Source organism: Sinocyclocheilus rhinocerous, unplaced genomic scaffold (assembly GCF_001515625.1).
Source record: "Sinocyclocheilus rhinocerous isolate Xijiao unplaced genomic scaffold, SAMN03320098_v1.1 scaffold712, whole genome shotgun sequence".
Lineage (NCBI taxonomy): Eukaryota > Metazoa > Chordata > Actinopteri > Cypriniformes > Cyprinidae > Sinocyclocheilus > Sinocyclocheilus rhinocerous.
Genome location: NW_015642789.1, coordinates 1,704,514 through 1,729,695, shown reverse-complemented (window position 1 = coordinate 1,729,695; position 25,182 = coordinate 1,704,514). Strand labels below are relative to the sequence as shown.

At 36.5% G+C, this 25,182-nt stretch overlaps 3 protein-coding genes and 1 long non-coding RNA gene across 5 annotated transcripts; 3 read left to right on the top strand and 1 right to left on the bottom strand.

Moving 5' to 3' along the window:
* The first annotated feature begins 959 nt into the window (after positions 1-959).
* Positions 960-11,418, top strand: racgap1 (Rac GTPase activating protein 1). 2 transcript variants are annotated; one of them, XM_016573520.1, is made up of 16 exons: positions 960-1,127; positions 1,693-1,783; positions 1,869-2,071; positions 2,162-2,304; positions 2,646-2,715; positions 2,908-2,961; positions 3,046-3,123; positions 3,432-3,549; positions 3,982-4,133; positions 6,467-6,631; positions 6,789-6,884; positions 6,964-7,162; positions 9,357-9,462; positions 10,047-10,179; positions 10,276-10,535; positions 10,619-11,418. In XM_016573520.1, exons 2-16 carry the CDS (start codon positions 1,699-1,701, stop codon positions 10,692-10,694), a joined length of 1,938 nt encoding a protein of 645 aa, XP_016429006.1. In that variant the 5' UTR covers positions 960-1,127; positions 1,693-1,698; the 3' UTR covers positions 10,695-11,418. The 2 variants fall into 2 exon arrangements, with proteins under 2 accessions (XP_016429006.1, XP_016429007.1); XM_016573521.1 differs by having other exon boundaries at positions 1,688-1,783.
* LOC107756423 (uncharacterized) lies at positions 7,664-8,555 on the top strand. The gene is made up of 2 exons (XR_001641811.1): positions 7,664-7,759; positions 8,298-8,555. It is a non-coding gene; the product is annotated as an uncharacterized LOC107756423 (long non-coding RNA).
* A 1,500-nt stretch (positions 11,419-12,918) lies between the features above and the next one.
* On the bottom strand, positions 12,919-16,256 carry LOC107756419 (uncharacterized). The gene is made up of 5 exons (XM_016573516.1): positions 16,036-16,256; positions 14,841-14,946; positions 14,545-14,651; positions 13,789-13,961; positions 12,919-13,234 (listed from the first exon to the last, which is right to left on the bottom strand). The coding sequence occupies exons 1-5, from the start codon at positions 16,154-16,156 to the stop codon at positions 12,947-12,949; spliced, it is 795 nt and encodes a 264-aa protein (XP_016429002.1). The 5' UTR covers positions 16,157-16,256; the 3' UTR covers positions 12,919-12,946.
* LOC107756358 (bridging integrator 2-like) lies at positions 15,026-20,620 on the top strand. Its single transcript, XM_016573407.1, has 14 exons — positions 15,026-15,241; positions 17,054-17,208; positions 17,905-17,985; positions 18,071-18,125; positions 18,207-18,301; positions 18,770-18,865; positions 18,966-19,073; positions 19,276-19,361; positions 19,456-19,471; positions 19,652-19,759; positions 19,962-20,047; positions 20,130-20,205; positions 20,327-20,409; positions 20,518-20,620. The coding sequence occupies exons 2-14, from the start codon at positions 17,116-17,118 to the stop codon at positions 20,618-20,620; spliced, it is 1,086 nt and encodes a 361-aa protein (XP_016428893.1). The 5' UTR covers positions 15,026-15,241; positions 17,054-17,115.
* Positions 20,621-25,182: the final 4,562 nt, after the last annotated feature.

Here is a 25,182-nt window from a genome sequence, read left to right as displayed (position 1 = left end):
CGCTTGATTAACAGTGAGCTGAGATAGATAGATAGATAGATAGATAGAGCGAGCATATATAAAAAAGGGAAATATCAGTCAGACATACTATTTAGGTAGAAGGAAAATAGGCTTAAATTATCACATATGCATCTACAGAAAGGAAGTATTAATTAACTAATTTATCTATTTTATTTATGTCTGGCCCACTTAAATTACCAGCATGAAAAGCAGCCCTAGGACAAGGTTTTTAAATCTTAGATGCTACAGACCCCTAAATATGATCGTCCTCATGCAAGGGGTTCCATTATAAAATTGAAAAGGCATCTATATACTGTATAAACTGACCCAGTTTATAATGTGAAAATTAATATTATAAATATGGGTAAAATATTATTTGGAAAATATTTATTTTCATTTACATTACATTATTACATTTCTTTTTCTAAAACACTGTACCGTCAGATGTAGTATTTATTTATTTATTACATTTAAATTACTTATTTTAATATTTTTGTTTATTTTAGTCAAATGTATTTATTTATTTAGTTAAATCTTATTTTTTATTATCTAATCATTATCTATTATTATCTAAATTTTTTACGCTGCTTTTCTCAGAATTTATTTCATGGACCTCTTTATTCCAAAGTTCCTTTCTATTGTTTATACTCCCACGACTTAAAAAACTTCGCTAGGTTTAAATAACAACCAAACGAGACAGAATTTTACGTTTTGTTTTTGTCAAATTTTGCATTTTTTAATGCACTATTTAGTACGCAATTATATACATATTTTGAAATTGTTGAGTGTACTATAACTATCATGCACACCCCCAAATTCTTGGGAAAAGACCCGATTTGTCAACAAGCAGTAAGTACAGCAGACAGAAGCCCCTCACTGCAGAACACGCCGCCTGTACGTACTGCGTCGACGCACATACGTCCACACGCCCGTCCGGCGATGATTGGCTGGCGGGTAAATTTGAAACGCAACTCCTCTAGACGCTAACGTTAACAACATAACGTTACCCCGGTAAACCAGTTTGAACAAACCGGTGCGGTGCTGTTGTGCCTGGAGAAAAAATCTTTTTAGGTTCTAGTTTTGAATTACATTGTTTAACGCACAAGGCTGGAAGTCTACACAAATCCGTAAGTTAAAATATCTGACAACTTGCTGTAATGAATCAATGTTTGTTTGTTCCTAATGACGAGTCGATTGTAAGACACATGCTAGTGTTTTACTGTATGTATTGTGTTATCAACAATTTTAGCCTCATAACCCCAGCAAAAACGAGTTTGATACTACTTTATTAGCATTACTGTGGTGTGTAACAGTTAACGTTAGTACACTTTTTTTCAAAGGATTTAAAAAAATATAAGTTACTAATATTTAATATCGTCACTTTATTATGCACTTTTACTCTTAGATTTTTGGTATTATTATTGTTATCATCATTATTTTATATATTTTATTCAGATAACGTTACATATTCATATTAATTATTTGGCCACGCCCCAAATATTATGTATGACTTAAAAGCCAAACAGTGGCATGCATTGTCGCGAGATACTAGCAATAATCATATGCCAACTTCAAATAAAGTTGCTGGGTCTCAGAACGATATAACTAACGTTAATGTTAGAAGCAAAATAAATCTGCCTAGCTAGTTATATGAAATGGTGCACACACTTAAAATGTTTTTCTGCAGTGCAGGAGGACATGGAGACTGCTGTGATCAATCTGCACAGCATTTTTAATAGCCTGCAGGCACAATTTGATGTTCTCAATGAAAGCATTGAGCCCCGTAAGTACTGGTTGTGGCTTGAAAAATTAAAATAAAATGCATTCATTCACTAAATATTCACTGCCATTCTTCATCTCATTGTCAGAGTTCATTCAGATGGCCTTGAACTTTGAGGACAGCCGCCGTAAATGGCTGAGATGCGAGCAGGAGCTGAATGCATGCAAGGAGGTGCTCACCAAGGCCGAGACGGAGCGAGGAGCTCTGGAGATCAAGCTGAAACATGCCCGCAACCAAGTAGATGTGGAGATCCGTCGGAGACAGAAAGCTGAGGCTGACTGTGCGAAACTGGTTTGTAGGCCTCTTTTTGCATGTTGCTTGTGCTGTAGACCTGTTCTCTGAATTTTAGGCTAAAACCAAATATTTTCTTCTACTCTGCAGGACCGTCAGATCCAGCTCATCCGGGAGCTGTTGGTGTCTGAAGGTTCCAGTAACAGCATCCAGTTAAATGAGGAGCAGCGGTCAGCTCTGGCCTTTCTGAATGCCCGTTCCCAGAATCCTGGAAACCTCAACACTAGCCGACGGTAAGAGAAAGAACATGAAACCACATTATCAACCCATTTTACTTCTGTAATATGCTGGGTTTCTGAGAAAACCTGGTTATTCTTTAAGAAATCCTTCAGGATTTGATTGGAATCATAAAGCGTTAGATCAGGGTTTTTCAATCTTTTAGATGCCACGGAAAACACAAATATGATCATCCTTTTGTGAGGGGACCCCTTTTTAATGGACTACTCATAAGGAGATAATTACATGAATGTCATAAAGACAAAATAGTTGGTTTTTATGATTGAATTGTTTCTTACTGCTGTAGGCTGTAACTTGTCTTGCCTTCATTTTGTTTTTCACACTCTTTTTCTTCTAGACTGACCACCATTGATGAATCAGCCTCTATCTTGTCAGACATTAGTTATGATAAAACTGATGATTCTTTGGTATGCCATTTCCTTTCATATTAAAAACTTTAATCATAAATGTATTTCGGTCTCAAACCTGATGGGGAGAAAGTGAAACATTTTAAAGAAATTTACTAACATTTTAATTTTGTTAGACTGGCTCATCTTTTATTGATTGGAGTTTTGTTGTTGCAGTAATTTATTTTTAAATTAACTTTTCATTGAATAAAGGACTGGGACTCTTCTGCAATCAGGACTGTTCGTCTCAAGAAGCGGCAAAAGAGAGTAAGCTTCCCAACAAAGCTGTAATTAATAAAATTTCTTCCAAATTTCAATCAATATCTGATCTTTCAATCTGTCTCAATGCAGCGCTCCTCCCGAAACCACACAGATGGTCCCCCTGCCGCTGCCAAGAGGTCCCGTTCCACCAGCTGCACCTCTGAGAAAGTAAGAGGGTTACATAAGCATAAGACTGACAGTTTAAATTGGGGAAAGACTCTTCAGTTTAAAGGCTCCCTTTAGGGCTTTGCTTTAGTCATTACGAGTAAAATGTTTCCACCAGTCCCTACAACCCATAGGAGTGTGAATATTGGAAGGTTTTGTCTTCTTTTGACATTGTGAGAGCCAACAAGCTATTCCCTGGTTGTTTTTGATGTTGGAATGCTGTTATTGTCCAGTTAATACCACCATATTTTAGTTGAATGTGTAGTCAGTTAGAAATAGTTTGACAGTTCATTCAAGTCACGTTTTATCAGGGTAATGAGTCTCTGGTGGCTAAGACCACCGTGACTGTGCCCGCTGATGGCGGACCCATTGAAGCTGTCACCACAGTGGAGGCTGTTCCTTACTGGACCCGGAGCCGCCGAAAAACTGGTAAGCTCACTTCCATAAATTTAATATTGTCATTCATGAGGGTGCACATTTCAGAGCAAGAGAATATTTGCATGAGTCATTGATTATGCGATTTTCTTATTGACGGAATAATAATGTGCAGGCTGCTGCTGTATTATAAATAAGCTCCGCAGTGAGTCATGATATGTGGTTTCAGTATCATAAATGTGTGTTTTTATCGAACAGCGTCAAAGATTAATTTTTTTAATAATTTAATACATAGTTTGTAGGACTCTGGGGTGTTTTAAATTGACCCCTTGTTGAGTCTCCAGCATGGTATTCTTTATGCTTGTTTGTGTTTTGTATGGGATGTTCTTCCTGATCATTTCTCACACCCTGAGCCTTTGCATTTCTGTTTAAGTATTCTGCAGTAGTGAGTGAGTGAGCAGTGCTTCTCTCTGCTTTGTTCTTCAGCTGCTCTGGAGTGGGACACTGCTGACACAGACTCTGTTCAGTCTATGGATGTGTTCAAGCAGCCCAGTCAGCCCAATGGAGAGACCAAGGCAGGGCCCAGCACTCCCCAGGGCAACGGAGGTGTCCGTCTGCATGAATTTGTCTCCAAAACGGTATGATGCGGTGTTGCATACAAAATCTCTGAAATCAATGCACTTCTCCAGTCGCATTGCTCTTGAGTCCCAACCAGAGAGTTAATTTCTCCTAGTTTTTGCAGTTATACAATTGTTAGTTCCATTTTTATGATTTGATTGCATAAGTCAGGACTTTTTAAAATTGGGTTCATGCGGGGAAACAGTTGATGTAAAGCTAATAAATAAATGTGAAATTTAAAATGAATTAAGACATTTAAACACAAAAGATATTTGAGTATTTTATGAATATTCACAAATATTTGATTTGTTTGCCTGCATGTGACCATTAACCAACATTAGTGAACTGTTAAATGATTAAATCTCTTAAATCTAAAATCTCTTCTTTAAAGTCACAATGAAATGGAAGTAGTGACAGATCTTTCTTCAGTATTGTATCTACTTAAAAGATAATGTTGGGAGTGACTTCTGTGCACTGGTTGTTGAATAGATTTTGAGATGCGGGCATTTACACTCAAAAGCAGAGGTAGATGAACGCAAGCTTGATGGATTGTGGATTAAATAATCTGAGAAGACTTGCATATGTAACCAGAGTCTGTTTTTAACACCCAAAGGTCCAGTTATGACATTTTTATTGAAACATTGCAAGGTAAAAATGGAAAGAAAGAAAAAAAAATGAGAATTGTTCACTATAAGTTCTGTAACATTTAGTGTGAATTTCATGACTTTAAGTAAATATTTTTGGTCACAGTGGTTCAACTGACAAAAAAAGTTTGGGAATTCCTTGGTTAAGCGATGAGTGCTAGTATAACAGTAATAGGGATGTAACGATTACCGGCTTGACGATAAATCATGATAAAATTCCCCACGGTTAGTATTACCGTTTCATCTTTTAATTATCATTAAAACCGTATTAGATTACCGCGATTTGAACAACTCGCGATAAATACTGTCCAGCATAAAGCACAGTTTCAAGTAACAGTCTCACGTGCGTACAGCACGCAGAGTAGTTTCGTTTTGAGTGAGAACAGGGCGGAAAAGCTGGGCGGTTTTAAAAGAGTGCTAAGGGAATTATACAAATGAATATAATAATTAATTATATGAATGTACCTCTGAAGGTTCTGACTGTCTTCAGAAACGATTCGACGGCATTTTGTTTTCATCTTCGCTCCATGTAATACCTAAAGGAAGTGTTCTTAATCGCAATACTGCTTTGTCCACGGAGGTTACTGGAAACAGCTCTAATTCAGCTTTTCTATAAGCGCCACCTGCTGTCAGCGAGTGGATTTACAGAGACTTATATTTACATTCAGCCTGTGTGCAGTTTCTGTCTGGCCAAAAAACAGACCAAATTTGCATGCCCTGCTGTAAATTTTGACCGGTTGATGAAAAACAAGCTTATGTGGGTTCTACACATTTAAACAATTCAGATAAGTTATCTAGAATTCTTTATGGAGCAGATAAAATATCATGTATTAATCAATTATCATTTTGACTTCTTATCATCTTTTCTTTATTTAAAGGCTGAAATGTGAGGTTTACCTTTTTTATTAAACTTTTTCAAAGCTTTATTTGAACATTTACATTAGATATTTCAACATGCTATTAAACTGTTGTCAGTCAAGTTGTCATTTAAAATCCGAACATCATTGGTAATGTTATTGTTTTTAGTGATTATGCAAACAAAAAGTCATTTTATTTGTTGTTTGTTGATTTTTAAATATAAAACTTGAAGTGATTTCAGCACATACAATACCGTAACATCTCCAGCACATTTTAACAAAACCGTGATAATACTGATAACCCGGAGGTTACGGGAAACAGCTCTAATTCAGCTTTTCCATAAGCGCCACCTGCTGTCAGCTAGTATATATAGACTTATATTTACATTCAGTCTGTATGCAGCAGTTTCATTGGTAATGTTATTGTTTTAGTGATTATGCAAACAAAAGGTCATTTTATTTGTTGTTTGTTGATTTTTAAATATAAAACTTGAAGTGATTTCAGCACATTTTAACAATACCGTGATAATACTGATAACCGTGACAATTTTGGTCACTATAATCGTGATAAGAAATTTTCATACCGTTACATCCCTAAACAGTAACATTCATTGTTCATACCGATTCTATGGTTTGCAACGTTGTACCTATTTCAGTTATCATAGCACCAAAAAAAAGCAAAATAGTAGTCCATATTATGTCTCAAATGTCCACACCAAGTAAAGTTTTCAAAGCATGTAAAACTGACACAAAACTATATCACTCCAATTATAATCAATGAAGTAATCTGCACAGGTCTGTGTTTATAGCCCTCACAGCTCATATCTGCCTGGCCCTTGTGATTTTTCCTAGGTGATCAAGCCAGAGTCTTGTGTGCCGTGTGGTAAGAGGATCAAATTTGGGAAGATCTCTCTGAAGTGCAGGGACTGCCGTGTGGTGGCCCACCCCGAGTGCCGTGAGCGCTGCCCTCTGCCCTGCATTCCAAACATGACTGGGACTCCAGTGAAATTCGAGGAGGTGACAAATCTTTATGAAGCTTTTTCATCAAGCTTGAGTATTTCCGCCTCTATTTTACTGATTTTTTTTCATTAAAATAAGAGGCTGCATTGGACTCTTAATTTCTTTAAACATATATACCTTATTCACTGATTGCTTCTGGTGTGATTTTCAATAGGGCATCCTAGCAAATTATGTGTCCACCTCCTCTCCCATGATTCCTTCGCTAGTAGTGCACTGTGTTAATGAGATTGAGCAGAGAGGCCTACATGAGGTAAGTCGATAAAGAGGCTGAATTCTTGAATTCTAAACAAGACCAGTATGGTCTGAAAACCTGCATATTCCTTTGATAGACTGGTCTGTATCGGGTGTCTGGCTCTGATCGAGTAGTCAAGGACCTGAAAGAGAAGTTCATGCGTGGGAAGACTGTTCCCTTGCTCAGCAAGGTGGACGATATCCATGCCATCACTGGCCTCCTCAAGGACTTCCTGAGGAACCTCAAAGAACCCCTGCTGACCTTCCGCCTCAATCGTGCCTTCATGGATGCTGCTGGTTAGTGTTGATGAATGTACACCGCTGTTCAAAAGTTTGGGGTTTGTAAAATTTTTTTTTGCGATTTTTGCAAGACATCTCTTATACTCACCAAGGCTGTTTTATTTGAACATTACAGTAAAGACAGCAATATTGTGAAAAATTATTACTTTATGGTTTTAATATATTTTATGTAATGTAATTTTTTCCTGTGGTGGCAAAGCTGAATTTTCAGAATCATTACTCCAGTCTTCAGTGTCACATGATCCTTCAGAAATCATTCTAATATGCTGATTTGGTGTTCTAGACAATATTATTAATGTTTAAAACCGTAGTGCTGCTTAAATTTATTTAATTTTTTTGTGGAAACCATGATACATTGACATGGGATTCTTTGAATTGAAAGTTGAAAAGAACAGCATTTATTTGAAATAGTAGTCTTTTGTAACATTATGAATGTCAATATTTGGTTATATATAATAACTAGGGATGCACCGATATGAAAATTTTGGCCGATACCAATAATTCTTTATTTTTGAAAGCCGATAACCGATATGTTGGCCGATAAATCTATATCCAAATTTTTATATACTTTTTGAGAGCCTGATTACAAAAAAGGTCTCCTCATTAATAGGGCTGTGCGATTTGGGGGAAAATATCAAATTGCGATTTTTTTTTTGACAGATATTGCGATTGCGATTTCTAATTTGCAAAGTGAAGCTTCACACAGCTTTAAACTTGCAATTTCGATGGCTAACAAATGCATTAATATGACCAGCTGCATATAAACTAATGCAAATATATGGTTACAATCGTAACATTAAACATTTGGGTCAGACTTGCGTGTGTTTTGGTCACCACTTGAGGTAATACTAATGTTGCATCCTCTCAGCCTTGAAAGCAAACTGCTGATCTTTCTGTACTAATTTAACATCTCGCGGACACCATCCCTCCGTGCAGATAAAGATGTGTCGCATTAATAACAAGTTATAAGTTAAGGCCGTATGATTTCCGTTAGGGATGCACCGATATGAAAATTTTGGCCGATACCGATAACCGATAATTCTTTCTTTTTAAAAGCTGATAACCGATATGTTGGCCGATAAATCTATATCCAAATTTTTATATACTTTTTGAGAGCCTGATTACAAAAAAGGTCTCATCATTAAAAGCCACATCCCAAACACTTCAACATAAGCAGCCTAGTTTGAACGGTGTACGTTTTAAAAATAATTTTACTCTCCCATTACCAAATTTAGTCATAAAAAAGTCTTACAAATAAATAAAATAAAAGTCACTGGACATCATTACACGTGTAAAGAATCAAAATGAATGCGCCATAGATCAATAAAACGGAATAGCCTCTGCACGGACAATAATTAAATGATTTTAATTACTAAACCATATTGTTGATGAAAATAATAAGAGAAAAATACAAGTGGTTGTTATTATTAATAATGTATCAATGATTTTGAAAAAGTAACAAATTAATACCACTGTTTTAAATAGCAGCCGTTTGAGCTGCGCGTGCTGAAGCTGAAGAGCTGAATGAACACGGTAAACTGAAGCGTTTTGCTGGCAGCTTATTTAACTCAAGGAAATGCATCCTGAGATTAATATTAATACAACATAAACATAATATATATATATATATATATACAAAATGACGCAGTTATTGCGTGCTACAGTCAGAATGTGTGATCCTGTTGTGGTTGCGCTCTTCCCATAACAACGCGCTGAAACACGGCAACTAAACCCAAAGAATTCACAACGTTTTATTGTAATAATGTTCTCATTAGAATGTTATATACACGACATTCTCAATCATAGTTATTAATGTTGTGCACTGCTGTTTGAGCTGCGTGCGCTGAGCTAAAGATGATCACCGGTAAACTGAAGCGCTCTTTTAACTTAACCAAACGCATTCTATATGAGATAAATCAGATATACATCAAATAAACACAATATTACAACGTACAATTGCACAAAAGGCTGCAAACGAACAGCGCGCATCTGAAGTGTCTCTGAAGGAAATAATGCATTATTTATCGGCTTTAAGATATCGGCCAAATTTTCTTATCGGGCCGATACCGATAACAGAAAAAATGAGCATTTATCGGCTGATACCGATATGGTGGCCGATATATCGTGCATCCCTAATAATAACAGTACATATCAGTACATTCAATAGTAACTATTCAGTCTTTTCTCATAGAGCTCTCCGATGATGACAACAGCATCGCCTTGATGTATCAGAACATCAGTGATCTTCCACAGCCCAACAGAGACACTCTGGCCTTCCTCATCATCCATTTGCAGAGGTAAACAGCACACATGGTCTCTGATTCTACTGTCTGCTTTATAGCTGGTGCCGCTTGCTAATATGTTATGTTTCTTACCAGATAACACTTACATTTGTGACATTTAAGAGAGTATTCCAGGTTTAACGCAACTTTGTTCCTTAAGGGGTTGTTGTACTGGAGGGTATAAGAGCCTAAATGTTTATTTTTAAGCATTACCAAAAACTTTGCTTTAAGTATGATGGTTATACTCTTGAAATGGTGTTAAATTTGCATATTTTTTATTTATTTGTGGTGCTGTAAATTCCCTATAGACATCCGCATCTTATCAACAGTTAAACTTAACCTGTATTTGACCATGGGATTATTTCTACAACAAACAAAATGTCAATAATATTATGGTTGCAAAATTGGTTCTAGATATGTATGCCATCAATCTTGGAAACACTTTTTTTTTCTTTCCTCAATGTTTTCTATTTCCCCCTTTTTAACAGCAATTATATGCAATATAACATGAGGAGCTAATAAAGAACTATCTTGCAGACCATTTACTGATCAATAAAAGTGATAGTATGGGTTGATGTATTTATTTCCATCATCTTCAGGGTGGCCCAGAGCAAAGATACAAAGATGGACATAACCAATCTGGCTCGTGTATTTGGGCCCACAATTGTGGGTCATACCGTGCCTGACCCAGATCCATTGACCATTCTGCAGGACACAAAACGGCAGCCAAAAGTAAGTGATCTTATCTGGGGTCTGCAAAAGTGTACCTTTTTACTTTTTTGTGTTTTGGCCCAGAGTTTTTCACCAAGCTCTTTCTCTCTCTCTCAGGTGGTTGAGCATCTCCTGGGTCTGCCTGTGGAGTACTGGAGTCAGTTTATGATCAGCAACAATAACCAGACTCACAATGATAACATGATCATTGAGAACGCCAATGTCCACGCAACTCCTGATCAGAAAAGTATGAATTTCACTGTAGCGAGTATGTTTGGGCCCCTTACGACTCCTGACCAGCAGATGAGCAAGACCCCATCCTCCAGCTCTCTCTCCCAGCGCATGAAGAATGCAACTCTCAATGCAATCACTCCAAAGTATGTTTGAATCCTATCGCGTTCTGCCACTGTTCTTTGAGTAGAAGTGAACTAACCATTATGAACATCCCTCCTGTTTTCAGGTTCTCTAGCAGGAGCAGAGCTGCAGTCAGCGTCCCTCGCCAAGGGCACTTCTTCACCTCTCCTCTCCTAAAGTAACCCTGAAGCTCCTCAAGGCTAAGAGTTTTTCTTTTTCTTTGGAAACAGCTGCAATATATTACATAATCCTACTTGTATATTTTATGTCTGGTTTGTCCATCAATTTGGACCATATTAACGCTACTCTTTTTATCTGTCAAGTTCTCTAGTAACGTTTGTATTTTAGTTGCTTTTAAATGTTTTAATGTACTGTTAACATTCTCACAACCAAAGCGATGGGCTGATATAAACAGTTCCATCAGTCACTGAATCCTCAATTAACAACAGGATCTGCATCAGTTTGGGAGTTCTTTATCAAGAAACCTGAACTTGAATGTAGCATCTAGAACAAAAAAGGTTATGCTGTATGCAAGATTTGTATATAGTATAATCTGAAACCGTAACCTTGTGTATTGCTTGAATATTGTAATTGTATGTTTTACATGGAACAAGCAAAATCCCAATCTCTTAAGAGGGTTCAAGGCTGTAGTGACCATCAGATTTTTCTATGTAGAGTGTAAACTGTGTGTTTAAACATGGTCAAACTTAGATTTCACAGCCAGTAGATTTAATACAGAATTTGTTAAGATGATGCTGCTAATGTTTAAATTTATTAATTTGTATTGTTTGAGGAACACTGCTTCTGAACCCTCTGCGATTTGTGCATGGAGGGGTTCAGGACGGTAAGAAAATTGAGAATATATGCAATTTGTAATGAAAAACACTTGGTGGTTGTGCTTGGGCATTTTGTCTTTCAGCATCATAGTTGTTTTTTGATCATAAATGAACATGGCCAGAATTCTTTCAGATTTTCACTATGGCATTCATTTGTCTTTATGCAGTTTTGGCTCAATTTATTGAATTTTGTACCGCATTTAAAGTAGAAACAAAAAAATGGTGTCCTCTGGGAGAGTTGACTGATTTTTGAAGGATCTAGTGTACCTCATCCAATTCATAAAAGATTATACTGGTTGGACACTCTTTACTGTATACAATTAGTCATTTTCCTTTCAGTGGTGCCACATTTCAGGACCAGTAGTTGTGCAGCACTGAACTGTCAAGTTTTCATCATTTTAAAAGGGCAATTGTTTACTGTGTTGAACATTGCAGTTAATTTATCAACTGTTGCTTTTCAATTTGGGTGGTGTGATATTTTGTAAGACTTGTGCAGTTTGTCAAATACATTCATTTATTGCAAGTCCTTTGTGTCTGTCTTTTAACACATCGCATTGGGATTTAGAGTTGGACTGTGACGTAAATGTTCGCATTTAAAATACAATACAAAATCACTGAGGCACAAAGTGTGCCAGAATATGAGACCGGGTAGTTGAATTAATTGAAAGAGAAGTATTGATAGATTTCTTTGAAGAATTTCCTTGTGGGTTACAACTGCAAAGTAACTAGGTGTACTGAAAATGGTATAATGAAGAAACTAGATCCAGGAATGAGGACATCTATATTGTTTTCTTAAGAAATAGTTCACTCAAAAATGGAAGATTGTGGAGATTTAGCATATTACTTGTTCATCAATGAATTAGTGAATGGGTGCCATCAGAACTAGAGTCTAAACGGCTGATAAAAACACCACAATAGTCCAGTCCATCAATTAATGTAAAGTCGAAAAGCTGTTTGTACTAAACAAAATCAAGACATTTTTAACTTCAAACCATTGCTTTTGGCTAAAATATGAGTCCTCTTCAATACATAATATTGCTTTCTCCAGTGAAAAAGTCATTTTATCTGAATCAGAAGGGAAATATGTAAAGATCAAGCACTGTTCTAAGTTGATATTTATAAACATATGTTGGTGGATTTTGATGTGAGGACAACAAGGGATGACATTTTTCACTGGAGGAAGCTTTATTATAGATTGTAGCCAGAAGTGTCTGATTTAAAGTTAAAAGGCCTTAATTATGGGTTTGTTTTTTACAAACACAGCTTTTCGCTTCAAAAGACATTCATTGATGGAATGGAGTCATGTTGTGGATTATTGTGATGTTTTTATCAGCTGAACACTCATTCTGACGGCACCCATTCATTGCAGAGTATCCATTGATGAGCAAGTGATGTAATGATACATTTCTTCAAATCTTCTCAATAGAAACAAACTCTTCTACATCTCAGGATGGCCTGAGGGCGAGTCAATTTTAATTTTTTGGTGAACTATTCCTTTAACTACTCACACTATTGTGTCTGTATTTCCAGACATTCACAAGAGCTCTCAATGTTCATTAGTAAGCATGAGCAATTACTGCAAGTTCTGTAAATATGCTTTATTCTCCTTTAAATTTGGGGAAGGGCCATAGGAGTGGAGTGTTCTTGATGTAGTTCTGGAAAGCAGGGTCTGATCCCCACTTCTTCATAGTTTGTTTCTCAAGGATGGGGATCCCACTAACGTGTCTCAGTAAAAACCAGACAAAGAGAGGAGAAACCACAGTGAGATATTGAGGACCACGCATGACGGAGGAAGCGGACAGGAACAGGCCTGACCACTGCAGGATCTCCCCCAGATAGTTTGGGTGTCTGCTGTATGCCCACAGTCCATGATGAATAAATGTTCCCTGCGAATACAAGTAGGCTTACATGATTTATGTCTTAACATTAATTAAAATGTCATATGCAAAGTAATAAGCACTCAGGATTTCTTGACGCTAAATTCAAAATGTTTAATTAAAGGTGAACAGTGTCATTTCTGCATCACTTCCCCTGTCTGCCATTGGTTGGACAACCAGATAGCCCCGCCCCAAACACACACCTTTGGTTAAGCCAAAGTAGCTGGTTAGAATGTTCAAACAAACGAACCAACAAATGGTTCACATATAGTTTCTGTATATTTAACCCATGTAAAAAAAATATGCACTTCTTTGGTATTCCTCCCTTAGTAAAAAAGGTATAACATTAAAAAGAATAATACATTTGGTATAAAATGGCCAATAACAACCAGAGGGTTAAGAACGGACAGTTTGATCCAGTTTACCATTATCTATTAGAGCACAGGCCTTATAAAATGAACGCTATTATATTAAAATATCTCTTTTATGATGCAAGTTATATGATTTACATGTCATAATTTGGTCGTCTCATCAAATTATTATCAGTGCAAGTTATTACTCACTGCGTTATCTGGATCACTCCTAAAATTCCACTTCTGCAGGTCGGCAATGGCCTCTGTAGCAAAACCCAGCCCCCATATTCCCCAGCCGATGTAGTCACGTGGGCCCAGGGGCTCATCTCTTCTCTCACTGTTTAGAATTAGGGTGGGCAACAGGGTAATAAAGACCCACAAAGCTAGAAAAAAAGGAGAAACATTTCATTTTAATGAAAGTTGACTAACTTGATGGCAGTAAAGTTACTTTCCAAGTTGTTCTTAGTGTAGAACATTGGAATAGAATAAAATATTCAAATAGAATAGAATTGAGCTATGTGATCATTATGTGACAGAATAGAACAGTACAGAATAGGTGCACGGTTCAACTTCTACTTGTGTAATTCATAATATAATGCAATATAATATTAAATACTGAAATAGAATAGGTTGAATATTTGATCTTTATTATGTGATAGAGAATAGAACAACAAAATAGGTGCAACTTATAAGTTAAACTACTTATGGTATTTGATTCATAATAGAATAGAATACAATATAGAAATCTAATCGAGATATACTGAGTGACAAAAAATATTGACCTTTTTCATGATATTCTAATTTATTTAGATGTACCTGTATGATCATTATGTGATATAATATACTAGTAAAGGTACTTTCCTAGTTATCTTTTTGTTGTTGTTGTTGTGACTGAACACAAATGGCCTACTGCGGCCATCAATTAACATTAACTATGCAAATAATCAATAGCTGTGGTTGAAATACCTTGCATGGTCCAGTACACAAAGAATGTCCCAGGGCTGTCTCTGACATTGTCAAATCTCCGGTCTTGTCCTTCCTTTAGGATTCTAAGAAAGAGAAATGTCCCGAGCCTGCAGGACAAGGCCCAATCTGTTACTAATTGACTTATTAACCAGACCTTAATGGATACATTAATGCAACAAAAAGCTGGACTGACTTCACTTTTATTAACGCTGTTAAATCTACAAGACAAGACTGAAATAAATAGACCTGTCTTTACTTTATTGAACACTTTTACAATATCTATCTATCTATCTTACCTCAGACCCCAGGCAGTGACAAGTCCAGTTTGTACGTTCTGTCTAAAGTGGCCATTTCCGCCCCATACCCGACTCAGATGAGCCAGCAATATGAAGGTACCAGATCCTACAAAACAACAAAATTAATCTGTAGTTAAACTGATAAGGCATTCAATATCCTGCCAGATATGGGCAGAGCAGCCAGTCACCTGTGTCCGTCCATTTTAAAAGTGAGGCGTGTTCACTGAATACTTTACCAATGAATCTAGAGACAATTGGTAGCAAAGTTCAAGGATCCTCAAGAGCACACTTCTCAGAGAGAAAGAGAGGGAATAGCATTCAGTGACCTGGGTTTGAAAGACTGAAATGATTGGATAATATTTGAACTACACTGAAAAGCAATGCAAATTGAATGCTGACAGGTGAGTAGAAGCTATTTTTATGTAGAGAGCAAGACTTTGAATTACATGGATAATCAAGTCCTCGTGGATAATTCTCACATCGCAAGTTGTGATTACATTCTACATACCATGCATAAGATGCTAATCAATATAGCTGTTAAAATTAATTTATGCAGTATTAAACTGTTTATGTATAACATTATAAACCGTTTTAAAATTGTGTTATAATGCATTTTAAATATCTGTACAGAGGTTATTGTTTAAAAAGTATGTTTCCGTATAAATATAATTTAGTTTCGAGGTTTGTGCAAATATGTTTATACAGATTAAAATAGCACATTGTTTTGCACTTGTACTAATTTATAGGCTCCAAGATCATATCCGAGTTACAGTCGTTCGTGTACAAGTCCCGCCTCTATCTGCAGGATTTACAGTGACGTACCCAAAGTTTGGCCAATTATACGACGGCTACTCTGTAGATAAACTGCTCTGATTGGTTGAGAGGCCGGCTTGTCGAAATACAAGTGCACTTCAGTAAGCTTTAGGATGTGGGTGGAGAGACGTATTTATGGTGGTTTCACAACACGTTATTGTAGTTTAGATAACCACCGTCTCGTAATACAATTTACCTAACCTATTTTTCTCGTCCAAAAATAAAAAAAGCTATAAAAAAGCTGCAACAAAACAACTGCAATATTTTTAAGGCGAAATACCATTTTTATGTGTGCATACTAATGCATGAACATTACGAAGCATAATAGATCATATTACTATATCAATATCGTGTGACTACGCCTTTTGGATAAATCATTTACCTGCCAAGTCGTAAAACTTTTCCGTTTTGAGAGCAGACGCTAGTGCCCACCCAACCCACTGAATGGCCAGGTCGGTGACAGCACACTTGGCCAACGCGCTTCCCATGATCATGTCCAGCATGTCCTGATTCTGAAGAAGCAGCAATGTTACAAACTCAGTTCAGCCCAAAAAGCAGATCAAAGTTCATAACATCCACATTTGTGAGGAAGAGGAGTGGTCAATGTTGCTTGTATGTACTGTGGCTTATGGGAAATGTAGTTTGGAAATATCAGTAATGCTTTTTATGTCTTAGGTACTGTTTATATCGAATAGAATAGAGTAGAATAAAGCTCAGTAGCATGTGACCCATAATAGAATATAAAATAATAGAACAAATGCAAAATTTTACTTCTACTTATCTGATTAGAATAGAACAGAAAAGGGGAATAGAACAGAATAAGCTGAATGTTTGATCTTCATTATGTTATATAAAATAGAATAGAACAGTATAGAATAAGTTCAGCTTTTTATCAAATTTCTAACATTTATTTATATAGTGCTTTTTACAATATAGTAGTTTCACAGTAATTAACAGGAAAATAACTTGATGTTGCAGAATTTTTCAACAATTTCAATTTCAGCTGTAAAGCAGCTCGACAGAACAGACGATATTGTCATAATTCAGCTCAGTTCAGTTCAATGTTGATTCATAATATAATATAACATTTAATATAAAATAATATAATGACTCTAGCATCCCATACGGTTTGGAAAATGAATGAATTATATACTATAATCTAGGCCTAATATAATATAATTTCAGCATTCTCCACAAGCGGGCCCTTACATAACCATTCACTATAAAATATGACTCAGGGGCCGCCACAAAGCTCAAATCATGACCGGGAAAGATAAGAAGTTTACGACTTATGACTGTGGAAGAAGCCAAGAGAAGGTGTGTTTGGACAGAATACAGAGGTATGTAAAGACACCAAGTCCACTGTCGTTTTTCTCTAAAAAATTCCTTTTATTTCCCAGGGTTGGCCAGGTAATTTAAGGGTCTAACAAAACATTATTCAAGAAGAAAACAAGTGGAGAACATGGCAGAGAGCAAGGCCAGCATCAGCTCAAAAGGAGGGGCCAATGTTCTTGCTAAACGGATGCAGAAACAATTCAACAGAGCACAGGAGAAGGTACGTGGCTGGAATCATAAAACACAATGTCAAGAGCGACAATGTGATTTCCAAAGTCTTCCTGTTTGAGAGCACAGAGACTTTAGTGTTATTTTCATCCAATAATCAATCCAGTCGCATGACATGGGAGTAGCTGACACAGGTCGCTTTATCTACTCCAGCGACAAGAGCCAATGTAAACAAGCAGCTCCTTTCGCTGCTTAACAGTCTCCTTTATTGCCACAATTGTATTTTATTTGACTACTAAGGCTGACCAAGTCACCGTTTACTTTTCTGTCTTCACCTACTGAGTCTGTTTAAGCCAGGGGTATCCAGTCCTGTTCCTGGAGATCTACCTCCCTGCGAACTTCAGCTCCAACCCTGATCAAACACAACTGAACCAGCTAATTAAGATTTTCAGGAGCACTACACAGGTGTGTTTGGGCAGGGATTGAGCTGAACTCTGCAGGTTGATCTGAAGATCTCCAGGAACAGGACTGGGTTTAAGCCCTTCATATCTTGTCATCTCAAAGTATCTATTGGAGAAGTCAGGTGAATATTTCGATCTACAACCATGTAAGCAAGCCTTTTTCTTCGCCAGTGTGCGCTTATCAATATTTCAAGGTTCAGGTGTAACATCCATTGCAGTGCTGTCAGTAGAGTTTGACAATCCCCTTGTCATGGCTGTCAGGTATGCAATATGTGATGCTTTTGCAGGTGTTGCAGAGGCTTGGCAAATCTGAGGAGACCAAAGATGAGCACTTTGAGCACTGTGTCACGAACCTCCAATACCAACAGGTGCATTAGATCTGCTATTGTATACAAAGTGACTGCTTTGAAGATCAAAAGATTGCCTAATATGTCCTTGTGATCTGCTTTGCAGAACGATGGATACAGAATATACAAGGACCTTAAAGCGTACCTCAATGCTGTCACAGGTTGGCTCTTTACTATGAGACTCATATAGGAGATCAGCTTCTTCTGAACAGGATTACTGACTGTCGTTGTATGTTTAACAGTAATGAGGGATGCTTCAAATCGACTGTTTCAGTCCTTGTATGATGCCTATGATGATAAGTGGGATGGTGCAGAGGATCTTGGGCCAGTTGTGGAGGTTAGTCTCAGAGACCACTGTAAGAATATATAGAAAAACAGAAAAGGCCTTCTGCCAGGACATTATCTGTTAAGTTTACATTTCATTTAACCCTAAAACACCTGTGAATATACAGTTTTTTTCTTCTTCATGGCAACAGTACATTGGTCGCTATTTTTAAAGACTTTTCTTAGAGTCTTGGGCAGTCTGTGATGTTTGGACATGAAAGTTACACTTTAAAATCCAAATGCGCGGTCATCAGCGAAATTTCACGGGCAAAGTATGTTCATTGTGCATTTGTCAATAGCGATGTATGAAGAGCTGCTTACTCAGAGGTCACTTCCAAACCAAGCAGCTTTATATTCTTTATACACACTCACAAGCCTCAGCTTTATACACACTTTATTATAAATGATTATACATCCTAAATTATTATAAATTCTCAAATTATAATGACCTATATTAAATATGGCTCTCTGTGTTCCAAAGGGAGAAGAGCTTCTGTGGAAAGATTATGAGGACAAGATGCATGATCAGGCATTAATCACGATGGAGTCGTACATGAGCCAGTTTCCAGATGTCAGGGTAAAAATGGCTGCCTCACATACTGGCAAATGCACCTTGCACAAAGCTCTCAGTCATTTTTTTAAATGCAGTTTGTATACTATTTTTCTTCATGATTCAGGAAAAGGTGGCCAAGCGAAACAGGAAGCTCGTAGACTATGATTCTACTCGCCATCACCTGACAGGGCTGCAGAATGCTAAAAAGAAGGATGATATTAAAATCGGAAAGGTATTGTATGCCATCTTTGACTTATTTCACACTTTTTTGTTCTGCCCGTGTTTGTAGCCTTACTGATAATTTCCAACCTTGCAGTCATGTTCTTTACTACCAAAAATGACATTACTAGCAACATTATGATATTATTCAGATTCTTGAAGACCATGTATGTATAGATGTATAGGATTTTCCGTATATGCTGGTGTTTTTATAGGCAGAGGATGAGATGAATGCAGCAAAGGTGATATTTGAGGACATGAACAGGGAGCTGAAGCTGGAACTGCCTCTTCTATTTGACAGGTGACTTTTTGAGTTATTTTTATAGTAGATTTGGTTTAAATCTTAATGTCCATTACCCTTTCTAATATTAAATATTGCTCTCTGTTTTCCAAAGGGAGAAGAGCTTCTGTGTAAAGATTATGAGGACAAGATGCATGATCAGGCATTAATCACGATGGAGTCGTACATGAGCCAGTTTCCAGATGTCAGAGTAAAAATGGCTGCCTCACATACTGGCAAATGCACCTTGCACAAAGCTCTCAGTCATTTTTTTAAATGCAGTTTGTATACTATTTTTCTTCATGATTCAGGAAAAGGTGGCCAAGCGAAACAGGAAGCTCGTAGACTATGATTCTACTCGCCATCACCTGACAGGGCTGCAGAATGCTAAAAAGAAGGATGATATTAAAATCGGAAAGGTATTGTATGCCATCTTTGACTTATTTCACACTTTTTTGTTCTGCCCGTGTTTGTAGCCTTACTGATAATTTCCAACCTTGCAGTCATGTTCTTTACTACCAAAAATGACATTACTAGCAACATTATGATATTATTCAGATTCTTGAAGACCATGTATGTATAGATGTATAGGATTTTCCGTATATGCTGGTGTTTTTATAGGCAGAGGATGAGATGAATGCAGCAAAGGTGATATTTGAGGACATGAACAGGGAGCTGAAGATAGAACTGCCTATTCTATTTGACAGGTGAGTTCATAGTACACAGATGGATCTTGTTTAAAAATGCAATATTGATTACCTTAATTTCTGTTTGTTCCGCATTATATAGTCGCATTGGATGCTATGTCACAGTCTTCCAAGCCATTTGCAACCTCAGAGACATCTTCTACAAGGAGCTTACCAAGGTAAAGCAAAAGCTGAAAATACAGCTTGAAAATAAAATACTTGGATCAAACAAATGAGTGATTCCTCATGTTCTGTAACTACCTGAGAAGTCTTTTTTTCTTTTTCTTTTTTGGCCCCAAGAACAATGAGGTTCTGCAGACTGTGATGAAAGAGCTGAGCACCCAGCATCCAGACAAGGGCTTTGTTGTGAAGAACTTCAACCGGTATAAGGCTTTATTGTCTGTTCTTCTATATATTTTTCCAATAAACAAGTTAAATATCAGTAGTATAATATTTTACAGTAACAAATTACTCTTTGTTTTCCTTTTAAGCTCTGGTTCCTTGAAGAGAAGGTCATTTAGAGACACGTTGTCCCCCAGATCACTTAAAAGCTTTAAAGATTTCCCATTACAGTTAAAAGTTTGGAATAATTAAGATTTTTTTTAATGTTAAAGTCTTTTATGCTCACCAAGGCTGCATTTATTTGAAGAAAAATACTGTAAAAACAGTAATATTGTGAAAATAATTACGTTTTACATTTGAATTACATTAGAGTCACATGATCCTTCAGAAATCATTCTAATATGCTGATTTGCTGCTAAAGAAACTTCTTTTTTTTATCAATGTTGAAAACGGTTGTACTTGTTATTATTTGTGTGGAAACCATGATACATTTTTTCCCAGAATTCTTTAATGAATAGAAAGTAAAAAAAACAAAAACATAATTTATTTGAAATAGAAATCTGTTGTAACATCATAACCTTTCATTTGCAGTCTGGCAAATGAGCCCGTAGGTAATTATAGCCATGCTTTTAAACAATTCTGAACAATTCATTCCATAATTCCTACTGTTTTATGTTCGGTTTCAAAAATATAGTACATAGTATACAGTATAATTATATACTGCAGTGTTCAGTAATTAGTAGGCTATTCCATTCTGAACATAGCCATTATGTTCATTCTTTAAAGAAACATAAAAATGTAGTTCAAAAGAGGATGTAATTGTTATTTGTTTGACCTGTTTCAAGGCTCTTACCAAGGGTGACCATCCGTCAGGAGAAGTGAACGAGTGAGTGACAGCAGAGACCCCTAAATAGCAGACAAAAGGTCAGCATAATTTGAGAGCACTTACATGTACAGCTCACACTCATGTTGTGCTCATGTGTTTCATCTAATCCACTATGAGCAGATGGCTCAATGTGTTTTTCATTTACATTTTGTATCTGTTTACAGAAAAGACAGTGTTTATTGGCAATACACTGGAATCGGACTGCAAATGCACAACATAAGAGGACATCAAATGCTGTACTCGCTTGTATTCATTATTTTTTTCATCCTTGATCTTTTGAGATATGAATTTTCAGATAAATATTTAAATTCTGGGTTTTAATCCAAGTTTCTTTTAGAATACAATCACTTTCCTGTATTGTCTTCTATCCTATGTGGTGGTCTTCCTTATGGATTTTAATGTTTTTAGATACACTATATGACATACATTTATCTAACTGATCACAGGAAGCAATGGGAAATGTTTGTTATGTACTTGACAATTATCCATAATGAAATAACTTAAAAATAAAAATTAACTTGTCACTCAGTCGCCTATGTTTTATTATTATTATTTTATTATTTTTTATTTTCTTCATTACACACTCAAGCAATTAAACTACTGCTCCAAATCTCCTTTCTTTATTTTTAGAGGTTAGTCTAGAATACAGGGTGGTGGTTGTTGGTTAATATTAGTCATTTCGTGGAATGCGACTATTGTTTGATTCTTCACGGGAGCGGGCAGGAGGAAACACTCGTGAACGCGCCCACGCACAGCAAAGGGAAGTCACTCGTTTCGGAGAATCGGCTCATTTGAACTGTTTGTTTCAAAGAACCTGTTCCAAAGTGATTAAATGATTCTTTACGTCATGACGCAATTACGTCAGCTCGCCGTATGGTTCCACAATCAAACGTCCTAATAAAAGCAAACGCATTTTATTATTTTTTTTCTACTACGTTTTATTAATTAGTTAAGTAATTTCATGTGTCGCAGTTCAATTTGTTTCAGCTATGATATAACAAGTGAATAAAATTACACTTAGCCTATTTACATATGTTAGCGTGTAAGGGCGTTGGTAAAACTTCATACAATTTTCATATTTTCAGTACGTTTTCAAATCCCGGTTTGTGACGGCAAAGGCTGTGTTCGAATTCGGTTCAATGAATCGTTTAGGTCACTGAATCGAGATTGAGAAACGCTCAGTCTAGTTGGAGTTTGTGAACCGGTTCAGCTGATTCGTCGAAAAGATCCGACTCAAACGAACGATTCGTTCACAAATCGGACATGATCGCGCACTCAAGACAGTTTTGTGGATGAACTTGTGGTGGCTTCATGCTGTTCTGTCGTGGCTTGAACGCAGCTTACTTTTCATGATTCCTCGGTCTGAAGTTTAATTTTTATCTTTAACTAAAAGTAGTTTAACCGCGACTCTGACACTCGAACAGGTAAGTTTTTTTTTTGTTCCTGTTGGGCTGGAAGTAAGTTAGATCTGACGGTTTCAAATGGCTCAACAGCTGTAAAATGATCACAGTGATCGTTCACAGTGTGAGAGGAGATTTCTGACTACGATCGATCAAAACAAATAAATGGAATCGTGAGGATTACAGTTTTAGGCTGTCTCTACCTCAAAACAAACAAACAAACAATCTCACCGGTGCGTGTTTCTTTGCAGCATCTCTAGCTTTGTGTGTAACGTTAGTGTGCCTACATCACGATGAGAGCCGTTTTAAAATGAGCTTTGTGTTTTAACCCTACGAGATTTGTAAGAAAGCAAGTTAATTCAATTTAGGAAGTGAGACTTATGACTGCTGCCACAGCATTTTATTTATAAGTTTAATTAAGGTCATTCGACAAAACGGGTGGGTTTGTATACATTATAAGCATGTGGGTAAATATGATTAAATGAATGAAAAGCGAATGCAAACATTTAATGTATGTTAATATAGACATTTTTCCTAACCATAGCATAAAAAAGGGGAAAAAATCTGTCTCTTCCTCATGTCTTATCTGACTTGTCTCCACCCCTGTGTATCTAACTTCTTCACACTAGCATTTTATCCTATCATATACAGTATAGGCCTTGTAATGTATAATAATAATGTCTCATTGCTAAATAAATAATAAATAATCCCATTGCTATGATTTTGGGTGGTAAACCAAAATCAGCATTAAATTCTCTTTCTAGAAAGAATTTTGTAGTTTAATTAATTTAAACAACATTTTTAATGTCAATTTAAAGTTGAAAACGGTTTCATTTCAAAACAGGCTTAATTGTGGTCCAACATATATAAAAATGCATTAAAGGAATAGTCCAAAAATGTAAATTTGCTGAAAATGTACTCACCCTCAAGATGTTTGAATTTATTGCAGTGAATGGGTGCCGTCAGAATGAGCGTAGCTGATAAAAACATCACAGTATTCCGCAAATAATGCACACGACTCCAGTCCATCAATTAATGTCTTGTACAGCAAAAAGCTGCATGTTTGTAAGAAACAAATCCATCATTAAGATGTTTTTAACTCCAAACAAACTCATCTACATCTTAAATGGCCTGAGGGTGAGCAAATTCTCAGCATATTTTCATTTGAGTAAACTATTCCTTCAATTTAGCTTGAAATATATACCATTTATAATTATAATACAATGTATCAGAATGTTTGAAAAATTACCATATCATACTAGAAACACCCATTTTATAGAATGACCCTTAACCTGTGATGTGTGTAGAAATATTTTGAAAAGTGGGTTGACATAAGTTTTTACAAATGACTTTACTCCCAAATTACTCCCAAAATGTAGAAATGTCTAGAAGATGATTTTAAGTCCCTGAACATTTAATACACAATTTTCTATTCCTTCTTCCACATGTAAGTGTCCCTCTCTTCAAGCAGTTCCAATAAGCCTCAATGGCACACAAACTGTACATCTGTCTCACAACCCAGTGATGTTTGTCCATGTTTAGTTAATGTTTAAACAGAAGTTTACTTAACAAGTCATATCGTCTGTTACAGAAAGGACATATTTGTAAAAAAAAAAATAGAAGTCACAGTTGGTACTATGTTTTTTTGTTATTGAATTGAGTAAACAAGGTTTATTTTGCTCCATATAGGTGTCCGTTTCAATACAGTTATGACTTTCACCATGACTAGCACACCTGCTGGTAAGTTCTACACCTTGTCTTCTAATATAAAGAGCCAACTAATATAAAGAGCAATAAAAGTTTCCCTCACAGGCTTTGGGTGTGTCATTTATATCAAACAATGAATCTGAACATTATAATAGGCTAGTGTAACATAATCTTGGCACTAACACAATTTATTTTGCATAGAATACTTGTACAGTAGTATAACCTGACCTCATTTGGGTCTTGAAATGTTTCATTCAAGGCTGTACTTAAAGGTGACACATTATGCCCCTTTTTACAATATGTAATATAAGTCTCTGGTGTCCCCAGAATGTGTCTGTGAAGTTTCAGCTCAAAATACTCCACAGATCATTTATTATATAATTTTGAAAATGCCTATTTTGAGTGGAAGCAGAAACAAGCTGTTTTTCGAGCCTGTGTCTTTAAATGCAAATGAGCTGCTGCTCCCAGCCCCCTTTTCCAGAATAGAGCTGCGCCATTACAGCTCGGACCTTTGCTCAAACTTTCGCCATGGCATTAGAACTAGTACACCGTTGTCACTTGCGAAATCAGACGGACGGTGCCTTGAGTGGAAGTTTACAGATTAAGGGCGGTAATATTATAATGAGATTCCTTTTCCAAGTCACCAAGGGAGCGAAATCAGAGGCGCTCGTTTTCTCAGATGCTTGCAGAAAAAGGCTTACCAAAACAAAGTAATTGGGATAATCTTTTTCACGTTTTCTTGGTTGGTAGATGCACCAGGGACCTGATTATAGCATTTAAAACCCGGAAAAGTCAGATTTTCATGATATGTCACCTTTAAG

Coding starts and splice junctions, on each gene's coding strand:
- racgap1 (XM_016573520.1), top strand. CDS start 1,699: ATGGAGACTGCTGTGATCAATCTGCACAGCATTTTTAATAGCCTGCAG. Junction 2,072..2,161: donor AGGCTGACTGTGCGAAACTG/GTTTGTAGGCCT, acceptor TCTACTCTGCAG/GACCGTCAGATCCAGCTCAT. Junction 7,163..9,356: donor TGCCTTCATGGATGCTGCTG/GTTAGTGTTGAT, acceptor CTTTTCTCATAG/AGCTCTCCGATGATGACAAC.
- LOC107756419 (XM_016573516.1), bottom strand. CDS start 16,156: ATGCTGGACATGATCATGGGAAGCGCGTTGGCCAAGTGTGCTGTCACC. Junction 14,947..16,035: donor AAAGTTTTACGACTTGGCAG/GTAAATGATTTA, acceptor GTTGTTTTGTAG/GATCTGGTACCTTCATATTG. Junction 13,235..13,788: donor GGAGTGATCCAGATAACGCA/GTGAGTAATAAC, acceptor TTGTATTCGCAG/GGAACATTTATTCATCATGG.
- LOC107756358 (XM_016573407.1), top strand. CDS start 17,116: ATGGCAGAGAGCAAGGCCAGCATCAGCTCAAAAGGAGGGGCCAATGTT. Junction 18,866..18,965: donor GCCAGTTTCCAGATGTCAGG/GTAAAAATGGCT, acceptor TTCATGATTCAG/GAAAAGGTGGCCAAGCGAAA. Junction 19,760..19,961: donor ATGATATTAAAATCGGAAAG/GTATTGTATGCC, acceptor GTGTTTTTATAG/GCAGAGGATGAGATGAATGC.